The sequence below is a fragment of the Netta rufina genome (genome assembly GCF_964035555.1).
Source record: "Netta rufina genome assembly, chromosome: Z".
NCBI lineage: Eukaryota > Metazoa > Chordata > Aves > Anseriformes > Anatidae > Netta > Netta rufina.
This window is the reverse complement of record NC_140126.1, coordinates 40,635,018-40,648,099: the sequence shown is the minus strand read 5'-3', so window position 1 is coordinate 40,648,099 and position 13,082 is coordinate 40,635,018. Positions and strand designations below refer to the sequence as shown.

At 37.8% G+C, this 13,082-nt stretch overlaps 1 protein-coding gene across 1 annotated transcript in view; it reads right to left on the bottom strand.

Annotated features, from left to right (window-relative positions):
• The window catches only part of AOPEP (aminopeptidase O (putative)), a gene marked incomplete at its 5' end in the record, with an annotated part of 184,993 nt that overhangs the window by 108,522 nt on the left and 63,389 nt on the right, over positions 1-13,082 (bottom strand). The window contains 4 exons of the mRNA XM_084304916.1: positions 3,281-3,388; positions 3,508-3,610; positions 9,382-9,488; positions 11,401-11,590. Of these exons, the coding sequence (XP_084161042.1) occupies positions 3,281-3,388; positions 3,508-3,610; positions 9,382-9,488; positions 11,401-11,590 (508 nt within the window). The remainder of the gene's footprint in view (positions 1-3,280; positions 3,389-3,507; positions 3,611-9,381; positions 9,489-11,400; positions 11,591-13,082) is intronic.

The following is a 13,082-nucleotide window of genomic DNA, read 5'->3' as shown; positions in this document are numbered from 1 at the left end:
TTGTCTGTTGATAACTCAACTAAAATAAACAAAAATTACTATTAAGAACATACTGAGCATGTAATCAAAATGAAGGAAAAAAGAAAACTGATTAATGTTTCACATCTGAAGTCATTTCCTTGCACCTGCAGTTCTCATCTAGGAAAAATACTACAAACACCACTGAAAACAAGACTGGTATTCAGAATGTGGGCAATTATTTTCACTGTTTTTACTTTCCTTCTTTCCCACAATTCCTAAAGCTGGGAACCTTTACAATTACTTTGGACAAGGTGAAGGTACAACACTCTGATATTTAAACTTGCCACTCACACCTCTATTTATTTTAAATCTTTTATTCATTTAAACCCCGACAGCATGTTTGTTCAAGAAGGAACTTGAATAATAAACTTTGTACTAACTTGACTTCATTGCTTCTGCATTTTCAGTTCCTGCTGTGATTGTTTATCTCCCTATACCAGATACCAACATAAATATAATCTTTAATATTTCTTACAGAGAAAGTAAATACATTTGCAGTTGAATCTAGATCTGTCTCGCTTGTGTTTTTTACCATAGTGACCGAAAAACAGGATGATGTCAAAATTCAGTCTTGCCCTGCTCTAACACTTGCCGACACTGTAGATTGACTCTTCCAATTAGCTTCAGTAGGGACTGGATTTGGGCTGCTAGGTAAGCTACAAGGTAAAGGCACAAAAAGCATTACCAAGGCCTTGTGACCTCTTTATACATGACTCATGAACAGGCATCTAGGAATGTTCAAGGCTCTTGCTAAGAATATTTACTGTACACAACCAGTATACTTTGGTAGTATTGTATACAGTAAAAGTTACACTTCTTCACCAAATAAATCCCTTCAAATGATGGAAAGCATCTGTTTCTGACCTACATACATAGCTGCGCACATATTGCACACATTCAAATAAAAAGTAGCCTAAGAAACCTGAAATAAAAGCTTGAAAAAAAAAAAAAAAGAATAAAAAAAAGGTTTCTATCCAACAGCCCCAGATGAAAAGGTTTCTATCCAACAGCTCCAGACGGTGGTTTCTCAGTGTGGAAGCAGCATATAGTATCTTAGTTTATGAGACTAGACTTAGATAAACTTTATATTGACATTTTTTAGCAGAGTGCTGGACAGAAGGAGAAGTCTCTAGTTGATGGTTAGTTCCATTGCAATGCAACCTAGCTACCATGACTCACAGCATATTGTGCTGGGACGTTTTGCAGCGTTTACAGCCTGCTGACACAACTCATCTCATGTCAACCAGGAGACTGATCTAAGAGCAACAAGATAGCTTTTTCTCACAAAAATCCCAGCACCAGAATACAACCAGAATAAAACACTAGGCTGCCTCTGGCTTTTGGCAGTTTCACGATATCTGTAATTTTCCAAAAGTTTTCAACTGTGTAATAGCTGAAGCTCATATTTATGATTTCAGACACCATAATGGGGACAAGGCTAGTAGAGTCACTAGCATTTTCCACTCTATGCCAAGCACAACTGGTCTGGGTCTGGGTAACATGGTACAGGAAACAGCTGCAGCAGTGGAAACATTAACACCCTCAGCACTGCAAATGTTCTTCCACGGGGCAGAGATATAGCAGTAGAGCTTCTGTGCCTACATTTTGTGTGACTTGGCATATGAAAGAATCCACAGGTCAGCGAGTTATTTTTAAAGACACATAGGCACGGATGGCCCCTTCAGAGTGATACCAGGCACACTGAGCAAGGAATTACTACCCTGGAAGAGATAGGAATGTCCTAGTCTCCATTCACTCAAGATCAGAGACCTCTTTCTATGTGTTGCAAGGAAACATTTATTTGTAATATTGACTGGTTTCAGAAATTCATTCATGGCGCTCCTGTCCTCTTTTTCCCTGCTCCCCACTCTCATCACATTGCTCTCAGAGTTATGCCAACTATTTGTCACGTTGTGGCTTTTGTTCCAGTCCCATTTTTAGCTGCGTTGAATTTAGTGAACTGGTTCACACACTCCACGAATGGTTGTGCTCGCAGCATTACCAAAGCAACAAGCTGCTGTGCTGACTTCATCACCAATGACACGATTCCTACAACTTTGGGTTTGGAGACCTATTCCTCCTCTCCTTTCTCAAAACAAAACACTGGAAGACAAGACCATCTCTCTTTTAATGCTATAGCATGGGTTACAGAACTCTTTCAGAAAAGCCTGGGGGAGATTAATTTCTATGTATAACCCCAGATAGGTTTTCTACCTAACTGATGCTACAATATTCTGTTGTATGTCTTGCTCAATCTTTCCTTTTAAAGCTGATCTACGTTGTATGACATAATTACATACCATTTATGTCAGAGAGAGAACAAGCTAAGTCTGTAGTTCAAGTGATTAATATATGCACTTGGACTTTGAGAGGGCAGATTCTGATTCCTAATCCAATGTTATTTTTTTTAAATCTTGCCTTTACCAATCCAGAAAGAAATCCTATTCTAGGAGAATCCTCTTCTAGAAGAATAATTGTTCTTAAGAATAGGCTGCCACTGCATGTTATCACTGTCAGAAAAACTCTATTGAAAGAAAGAAGCTGTGCATCTTAAATATCCCTTGTGGATTTATGCTTTGGTAATAAAAGAAAAGAATACTGTTTTAGAAAGCGTGGGAGAACGGAGCATGATGAGGAAACCTTTAAAGATGCTGTGACAAGACTGTAATAACAGTGGGTGCAATGCCATACAGTGATGGGGACACAGATTTTGTGGGAAGGATGCAGTCCTCGTAAGAACTACCGTGAAAATAAAAGAATTGAATGAAGCTGCATGCAGAGAGGAAGGAAATAAAGTCAGAAAATAACATGCACACAGTTACTATTTATAGAGATTTTCAGTTACATTCCTACTCTGTGTTTCTTCTCTGTCAGAAACAGTTATCTGGTAAAAGACTGAATGATCACAGCCAAAGTCCAGAAGCTAAAATAGTACAGGAGACAATTACGGGAGAGTAGATGTCCTGTGCTTGAGAACATCAGTACCTATGAACATGACCTTCCCAAGTATCAAGCTGATGGTTTAAAAAAAAAAAAAAAATCAATTACTTATATTATCTGATACTATCAGGGTATCAGATTTATGGATCACCCTGAAAAAAGCTATTGCCTCCTAGTAGGTAGAAATTTCATCAATATTGATAAGCAACAATTTCCTTTGTCTTTCCACCACAACCAGTAGCAGTCATTTAGACAGTCAAGCAGAAAATGTAGGTCATTTGTTTTTTCAAAAAGTGAGTAGCAACCCTAAACACAGTACCTGAGAAAGGACAAGCTGTCCATGGAACTTATAGACAAATTTTCGTAAAGATGCAAGGTATGAAGCCCCTCCTATTCTCCTTGCCAGAGACCGCAAAAGGAAGTAACCCTGCAAGAAATTAAGCCAGAAACAAACAGGATGACATGAATTTGCTGATATCTAGAAAGAAAAAAGTCTTTGTAATATTAGTAAAGCAATCTCAATAAAAATCAGCTTACAACACTCACCTTCAAATAGTGAACCTGCATGAAGATTTTTTCTGCTTTAAGACCATGCTTGACAATGGAGGCACCAGACTCACTCACTTCTCCTGTGCTCTCCTTGTTAGGCCTAAAATGGTAACAGGCTAATGAAGTCTTGGATAAGTAAATAAAGAAATAACTCATACACCACATGTTCTTATAGTTGAAGCACTGTGAACGTCATAGTAACTCGTGAGAAGTTCAGCTGGGGTAAAAATGAAGGCCATCACCAAGCTGGTATACTCTCTTCACTGCCAGCATGACATCATGTTGCATGCTTTCCTACAGTGTACAGGGAAAGTATGAACAAACAGAAAAATATAAAATATGTTTTGAACAAAAGGGAAGGGAAGGAAGGATATTGCAATAATTATTTTCAACTACAGATTCTCTTCTTCTTCCTGAATGTTGGCTTAACAGCTCAAACAGCTATACTTGCAAAAATAAGCTTTTTCATTTGCATGTAATACAGTGCAGAAGAAACCGTGTTCTGGCTTTCATTTTGCTGTTTGGTGTTGGAAGAAAAGCTTTGAAATTTTAAAAGAGGAGGCCTTACAAACACACACACACATTTGGGGTTTTCAAACAAGTATAGAACAAACCTACTTCTTCACTGTCTGATTTTAAAATGCAATATAGTATCTGGTGTGCCAGAAGTTTACGCTAGTAAAGTTTTGAGGGCTCCTAGACTCTTAGAAGCATAAACTAAGATTAAAGAGAAGCTATGAATACATTGCTTCTTCCATACAGAAAACATGCCAGCTAACAGTGGTTTGAGAATAGATGCCTGTCTTTGCAGCCTACCCCGTGACTGAAAACAACATCTCCAAGTCTTCTTGTGGATTTTGAAGGGCCAGCCTCAGAAACCAAACATATTTTCCCGCAGTTCAATAGAACAGGGGCAACACAAACCACAGCAGTTCAGGCTTCTTCAAACCACATCGTCCACACACTTCTCATGAGCCAGTTCCAGTGATCAAATTTCTTTCAGGGCCACGTCTGCTTTGAGAAAAACATTCTTCCTTTTTTTGTGTCTGTGTAATAGTTTCTTAGTGCAGTTTTCCCAGTAATAAGAAAGAGTGCTAAGCCATTTTTCCTCTTCAAGTGCTTTGTTCAGAACCTGTACACATCAAATTCCCTACACACATTAAAGTCACAGATAAAAGTTAACTGGTTGAAATAAAAAAGTAAATGCAGCTTCATTTTTTTCATTGCTCCTAACACAGTCCTTTACAATGCAATATTTTTTGTTTTCTATCAAGGGAGATTTTCCTTCAACATTGAAGGATGGAGATGAATAACTGACATCCCACAGCAACTCCAGCTCTTCAAGACAAGATAACCATTGCAGACCCACTGCAGAGGAGAGGAGATGCACCTATCTGCCATTTGGATCACTCTCCTGAATGTAAGGCCTGATGGAATTTCATATGCAACTTTTCATTTTTCACTGCATATACAGAAAGACAGCCAAAATGCTTCTTGCTTCTCTCATAATAAATAGTCCAGTGTACAGATTTTGAAAACCAGAGCTTGAGCACAGGCTACAGGATTCACACTAAACCGATGTAACTCCCATAATCAGAGTTATTCTAAATTAAGCAACAGCATCCCGAGGGAAGTGGTCACAGCACCAAACCTGCCAGAGTTCAATAAGTGTTTGGATAATGCTCTCAGACATAAGGTCTGATTTTTGGGTGGTCCTGTATGGAGCCAGGAGCTGGACTTAATGATCCTTGTGGGTCCCATCTAACTTGGGATATTCTACTATTCTGTGTTTCTTTCTTTCCTCTTCCAACTTTGTGTCTGTGTAAATCCTAGTAGGTGACTAGAAAGCCATCTCTCTTCTGGATGTTGCAACTCAGGAAATTCCTGTTGCCAAGGATATATATATATATATATCCTAGACAATGTCTGCAGAAGTGTGTGAATATTCAGAAAGGCACCCTGTTCTGTAGTGTCAGTACTTCAGCACACTAATTTAAAGCAACACTGAGTATATTTACAACACATTGAAGGTACGGAGACTGAAAGTTTGTTACACTGACCTACAAAACCTGGCATCTAACCTAGTAGATTCAGCTAGGCATAATGACTAAGGCAAGCTGATTCAAGCTATTCAATCTGCTACCTGGCAGATTTTTGATACTGGCAGTATTTCTAATGAAGCAAAAGATGCTGCTTTTGCCTGCCAGGCAGAAAACTACATTATACAAAGTAAAATTACAAATCACTTGGATGGTAATTAAATGGTCTGATGTGATCATGAAAAGGTATGCAGAGACTATGAGAGACAGTCTAAAAGGCACATTTCCTATCAGATTATTGATAAAATAAAACACCTATAGAGGAGGCACAGAGCATTGTTTCAGGAGGAAAACAGGTAAGGTCACTGACTTGACTCAAGTGGAACTCAGAGACAAATACAGAATTAGATGTCAACACTGCTTTGTCTTCATTAAAGATCTCAAGCTGAAGTTCAGTCACAAGGACCAGGACAAGAAACAATCTCAACACAAGTGTTTGGTGTCACTGAACAGAATGGACTACTCAAGTCTTCCTTGTTTTCAAATAAGATGACAGTGTTGTCATTGATGCTGGCCACTAAAATGAGTGCCAAGATATACTTTGCAGGTGCTTTTATCATTCAGGCTTCCTTCAAACTCTGTGAGAAAACACACATGATTTTGTCTGATATTATGTCTTTATGATACGAGCACTACATTTCAATGTCATAATCCATTTCTTCAATACTAAGATATGCTGGTTCAGCCTTTCAGACCTGCTGCCTACTGAAAAGACACTAACCTATTTCTTTCACAACTAGCTTCAGTTTTTTAACAGCTCTAGCATCCAAGATGCTACTATAACGTATTATCAAATATTCATAATAAGAATAATAATCACCATCATAAGCTGATGATCATCATAATAAGCTGATAATCAGTTTGCTGAGTGGCTTTCACCTCATGTGAATAGCTATTCATTTCCTTGATCAAGAGTTAATATGATCAACTGTCAAATTTTGAGCAAGGTTTTTCTGCTGTCAGAAGAAAGCACAGAAAATCATAGAGCTAGCAGGGAACAAAAGAAACAGGTGAAGAATAAGCTTATGCTAAGGAAGTGTGCTGGCTGGTTTCTGTATTCCTGACAGAATTGGCAGGAAGGGACAGCTATCATTTACTTTTAATATCCTTTCATAAAATCACAAGCCTGAACCAGCACAAGCCTCAATACACATTCAAAACCTCATGCAATTCAAATACTCTGAATTTTCTCTCTTATAGACCAACACTGGAAAGCACACATATATTTTCAGGTGAAAAAACAAAACAGTAAATATGTAAAGAGCAAATATATTCAAGTCCATGCTACAAAAACAGTAAAAATATTTATATCTGAATTGAAAACAGAGGAAAGTCCTTAAATGCAACCACAGGAAACTAACAAAATTATGCAGGAACTGACAGAATCCCAAACTGGCAATATGATCCTCTCCTAAAGTGCATAGTTGTGGCATACTTTTCAGAAAAGAAATGACTTGTCATTCTTTTGTATTAGGATTGAGAATACCACCACTATGTAAAACGTAAGCAGCATGCTTATTACAGAGACTTTTGACTACTAATTGTGTAAGTCAATTGAAAACTTAAGTTTCAAATTCAAGATCACAGAATCATAGAATAGTTTGGATTGGAAGGGACCTTTAACAATCATCCAGTTCTGCTCCCCTGCTGTGGGCAGGGACACCTTCCACTAGACCACGAAAGCCCCATCCAGCCTGGCTTTGAACACCTCCAAGGATGGGGCATCCACAGCTTCACTGGGCAACCTGTTCCACTGCCTCACCTCATAGCAAAGAATTTCTTCCTAATATCTAATCTAAATTTCCAATTTTTTAGTTAAAAAACATTACTCCTTGCCCTATCACTGTAACCCATGTCAAAGAGTCCCTCCCCATCTCTCCTGTAGGCCCCCTTTGGATAGTGGAAGGCTGCTACAAGGTCACCTCAGAGCCTTCTCTGCTCCAAACTGAACTTCCCCAACTCCCTCAGCCTGTTTTCACAGGAGAGGTGCTTCAGCCCTCTGATCATCCTCTTGACCCTCCTCTGGATCTGCTTTAATAAGTCCATGTCCTTCTTATGCTGGGGGTCCCAGAGCTGAATGCAGTGCTCCAGGTGGGGTCTCATGAGAGTGGGTTAGAGGGCAAGAATCACCTTCCTGGACCTCCTAGATAAATAGTTACTTCCTGAATTTCAAACTCATATCTTGACCCTTAGAAAAATAATTTAAAAAAATTACAACACATATACATTTTATTAAAAGTAACAACTACATAATTAACACAAAAGAAGATAAACATGATTCCATGATGTTGAAAATGGAAAACATACATCCAGATAAGTGTCATATCACAAGAACCAATGTTCATAAAAATAATTTATTTTAAAGCAAATAAAGCAATAAAAAACAGACCGTCAGTCAATAGTTACATTTCTAGCAGCTGTACGGCAGCTAGTGATAAGGCTGACTTTTGAATTTATAGCTATCATCAAATTGCTCACTGACTCTGCTTACAAGTATGATACACAATTCATTAATAAACATGAATTAGAGCAGATCAATGAAAGGCTACAGTTATGCAAAGTTCGTTACTTTTTTTCAGATGGCATGAGGCCACTGAGTGGAATTTCTGTGTTGCCAAACAGTGTCCAATGCCCAAATGCAAAAGGCTTTTAGGTCTGAATGGAAAAGCAAAAAAGAAGGGAAGACCTTAAAATGAAAGAAATGGCTTCAGTCTTCCAAAAACATGCAGAAGATGATTATAAAAATATGGGGGCCAGTTTGTTTTTCAGTTCCAGTTTGTGAAGAAAAAGATGAAATCTACATAGTGTGAAATGATCAAGATTTAAAATTAGTATTAGTAAACAATTCTTAACTGTTAGCACCAAAACAGCTTAGCTGTGTAAACTTCTCATTCGGAGGTCCCTAAGAACCTGTTGGAAAATACCTGCTTAGGATTATCTGTATATATTGCCTGTATGTGAGGACAGGAGACTACATAATCTCTTGATTTACCTCTGTGATTTGGTCAATGTATGCCTAAATTGAGTTCAGATTAGTAAATGTGATTTTCCTGGTCAAAGACTGTGGAGAAACAATCAGTGGAGATGTTAGGCAGCCACTCTAGACACTTCAAGATAAAAGACTATGGCAAACTCCCAAGACACCAATCAGAAGAGCCCAGATGATTAAATCATTAGCAAAGCAGGAATCCTTTCATGATCTAATATCTTCAGCAACGTGAGAAGAAGCCTTCAGCTTAGCATCTGGTACCTAAAGACCAAAATCTTGTTTAAATAGCATTAGTCATTTCCAAAGAGAAAGCAGATTTATACTGTTTATTATGCATTTTCCTTTGTTTTTTAAAGCTTCATTCACCTTGGCAGTTAGGTGCTACACTCTTGTATGTGCTTGTCTTCAACCACACAATATGAATCTGTTACAGCTTCAAACAGTGAACTTTGTTCAGGAAATGGTCTCTTTTATTTCTTCCCTCCCCTGAATAGAGGCTCTTGTAAACTGCTTAGAGACATTTAATATCAGGCTAAATCCCATCCTTTTGGAAAGCTTTCTACAACAAACAGAAAAGCAATTGCATTATATAGAAGATGAATAACCTACTCAATTTAAGTTGACTTCTCTTTTTTCTTCAGAAGGAAATAAGGAAATGCAGTAATTTAATTAGAAGATTTGGATGTATGTCCTCTGAAGGGAGAAAATGTTAGAAAACGGGATTGGGGTGGAGAGGGAGGGGGAGAACATGCAAAAGTGAAGATTACAGTGCTGTAGCTTTACCTTAAAACTTGCAGCTCTTCTTCAGAATTCTGCACCTCATCTCTGAGCCGTCGCCAGCGAAGTAAAGCTTTCAATTCCTGCTGTGCTTTTTCTTCATCATGTGACAGCTGCTTAGTGTACGAAAAACACAGATCATTGATTGCCATTTCACAAGAGACAACAATAATTTTCAGAGAGAAACACGTTTTGTTTTCCTTTAATGTGCAGGCAATGCAAGAAACAGTATAAACACCCGTGTTAAAAAATATAGTCACACCTCATGCTCTAAGAGTTAACAGCAGCACTATGAAAAACAGAAGCCTCACTGGGTACATCAAATCAATAGTTGGTTAAATATTTCTGTCTGAGGATAGAGCAAGGCATGTTGCTTTCCCTTTAGTGACTGGCTGCAGGTGAACTGAACATACCGTACAGATACCTCGCTTATCGGTTCTGATTGCATCTTTACTTTTCCCAGCCTTGAAAGCAAAGAGTTGCTCTATGTCCTGACTTCACCCCTCTTCCCTACTACTTCTGCCACCCTGGTGAAAGCTCCCTGTTGCATTTTCCCACATTAACACAGCATCAAGAGATGCATGCTTATGAAATAAATGCTAGATTGTCAGCTTACAAATCAACAACTAATTTACACTTTTTGTTACAAAAAAGGACAGGAAATGGGAGAAGCTAAAAGCAGCTAATGTTCTCCTGCATTACACCAGTATTCAGTCACAACATGTATTATTGTCACGCAGCAGAGAATTCACCGATAATCCTCCAATTCTAGGATTACACAACACCAAAACTACTCAATAATTATAAAAAGAAAAAAAAAAAAAGATTTTCTGATCTTTTAAAGTAACCGTGAATAATCACCCTGTTTTGCTGCTCACTGCTTTCTATTCAGCTATATGGAAGGATGCCTACTACAATGAAAATGCTTTCCAATGACTCACACAAGTATAACAGGATTAATACAGGATTAATATGGGCAGCCCACAGTAGAGGAGTGATGCTCAATGTAAGAGCAGAAACGAATTTTTAGGACCAGAATGGAAAAGCAAAGTGTTTGGATAGCCTTCACCTCTTTCTCATTGCAGAAGCATGGTAAGTGAGAAGGAATTCTCTTTTGTTCAATGCTATAAATATGCCTGATACGTAATAAAACGGAGGCTCAGAAGAGCTCGCGATGTCAGATCCCAGTCCCCCCTGCTCTTCCACAGATGGAGCTCTGCAAACTCTAACAGCAGTCAGAGACTAACTGACACCAGCACAAGAAGAAATCACGAACACACGAAATGCTTGAAATAGCAGAGGTATGACAAAAATAAGAGTCGAATCAGAAAACCGCTTTACTAGGTGACATGCAATTTATGAGCTTTTCACTTTAAGAAGGGCAATGATTTCTAAACCTCTGACAAGATGGTAGCTCTTGCTAGACACTGTAAGACATAAAAAAGTATAAGCGTTGGCACTGTAATTCATTTTGTTTTAAGGCTTGCCATTTGGCTATACACGGGGCAAAAGCAAACCATTTACATCAGGTAACTGAAATATTACAATATTCAGTAAGATGCTGCTGATTACTCCACTTTCAGGAACACGATGTAAGTGGAGAGAATGCAGAGCACCTGTTTGATAGCTGAACAGTATTATTTAAGTCGTGTATTTGTGGGAAAGTAATCATTGACAAGCAGATGTTTCCATTCCTATTTGCACTAACCTTTACCTCTGTAAAGATCAGTGTTCATTGTGGAAAGAAAGAATTAAAAAACAAATTAGCATGCAAATTCCAATATATTTTTTTTAAACTTAGTCTCATAACACGAGGTTTTATTTATATCTAATTTTGATTGTATATATCATATATATTATACATTATATACTATATTTAATATATTATATAATTATATAATATATTTTATATATTATAATATATTATGCATGTTGTATATATAATATATAGTATAATATTATATATATATATATAATTTTGGTTTCCACATGATTCAGTTGAGAAGTGACACATCATCACCTTACCTGTTGTGCCCTAGCCCAAAATACGTCTTCTAAGAAAGTGGCAAATCCTTCACTTATCCACTCTTCGGTCCAATCACGAGCCCCAATGGCCAGTCCAAACCAAGCATGAGCAATTTCATGGCACAGACGTGTTCCACAGAGATGGTGCCCCCCAGGTAATACACTCTGTGACAGGAAGATGATGTGTGGGCTGTACAATGGGAATGAAGGACAAAATACATTATAGACCTGTTGTAACGCACATTCTATGACCATAATAATATATAAGCTATATTAGCCTTGTCAGCCTGTTATTACTATATGCATGCTAGGTCATGACAAATGGTTTATAGTTCAGGCATTTTTAGGAGTCGGGTTGTGCTTTATCATATGTTGGCAGATAATTAAATTAAAATTCTGCCAAGCACTTGTTTTGTGTTCAACTGTCAAACAGCTATTGCCTTTAGAAAGTAACTTAAACCAAAGTTTTATATTTTTCAAATTACAAGACTGATTTATTTCAACAGAAGCATTTATACATAAGCCACAATAATAAAAGATGAGCAGGTGTGAATACGGGTAGTACGTATTTATCAGTTAAATGATCAAAGCTGGAAATAAATAAAGCAGAAACGTTTTATAAAGAAAACAAATCACTACCCAGAAGAACAAGATAATGTATAGTAGAGCTCATCTGCTCATTACAACTTAAAACAAGTTAAAAAGATACCAACTGATGATAAGTGGTGATGGTTTGTACAAATGCAGTGGAAGGAGAGCACCCTTCACAGAAGTGAAAAGAAGCCTTAGATGCCCACTAAATGTCTCATTTTCACTACAGGAGAAAACAACACAATCTGTATCAACTCTGCTTTGCAGTCAAGTACTAAAAGAAGAAATCTGGGACAAAAAACCTGCTATGCATACTTGCCCTGCTATGGAAAACACACTGAACTGCAAGTTTCTGCAGTTCCCAGCTCTTGTTCTGCTGTAAGGCAGTTTCTGTTATGCTTACAGATGTTGTAGACGTTAATGTCTTAAAAGTTACATAATTTTACGCCTGGGAAAAAAAGAGTAGGAGAACTAAGACCTCTGTGACTAACATAGAAGGGATTAAAGGGGCATGGTGCTACTAATGGGACCTGCAAGGACACAAACCACCAACACCATCTGCAGAGTATTCCTGCACTAACCCTAGGCATCCATAATCTCCTTTTCAACTGTTTTCTCAGTTCCAGCCAGTTAGAAAGGAAATAAAGAACAATGGTAATACCTTCAAGACCACAGGTCTTTAAAATTAAGTCTAGCTTTCCGAGCGTGGGAGGGGAGCGCATGGCCTTAAGACATTTCCAAGAGTCAAATATTATTCGTCAGCGTTCCATAGAGCATCCCCACCCACCCTACCCTTCCGCTGGAGATGTTATAACACCCACAGTTTTCTTGCAACTGGTTGAGTATCTGGAACTGAGAACGTAAAATATGACACACACTTAAGTAGAAAAACATACTCAGTAACCATCTCCTTGTAGAATAATAATAGTAATAGTAATAGTAAATATAATCCAGCAAAACAAGTTGATTTCTTACATTATTTCTTGCAATGCCAAATGATTGAAATGTAAGTACCAATAGAGGAATCAAGTCACAAAGAACACATCAAGAAAAAAAATGCAGCTCTAGAAATCTTAGCCAAAAGCAATTCC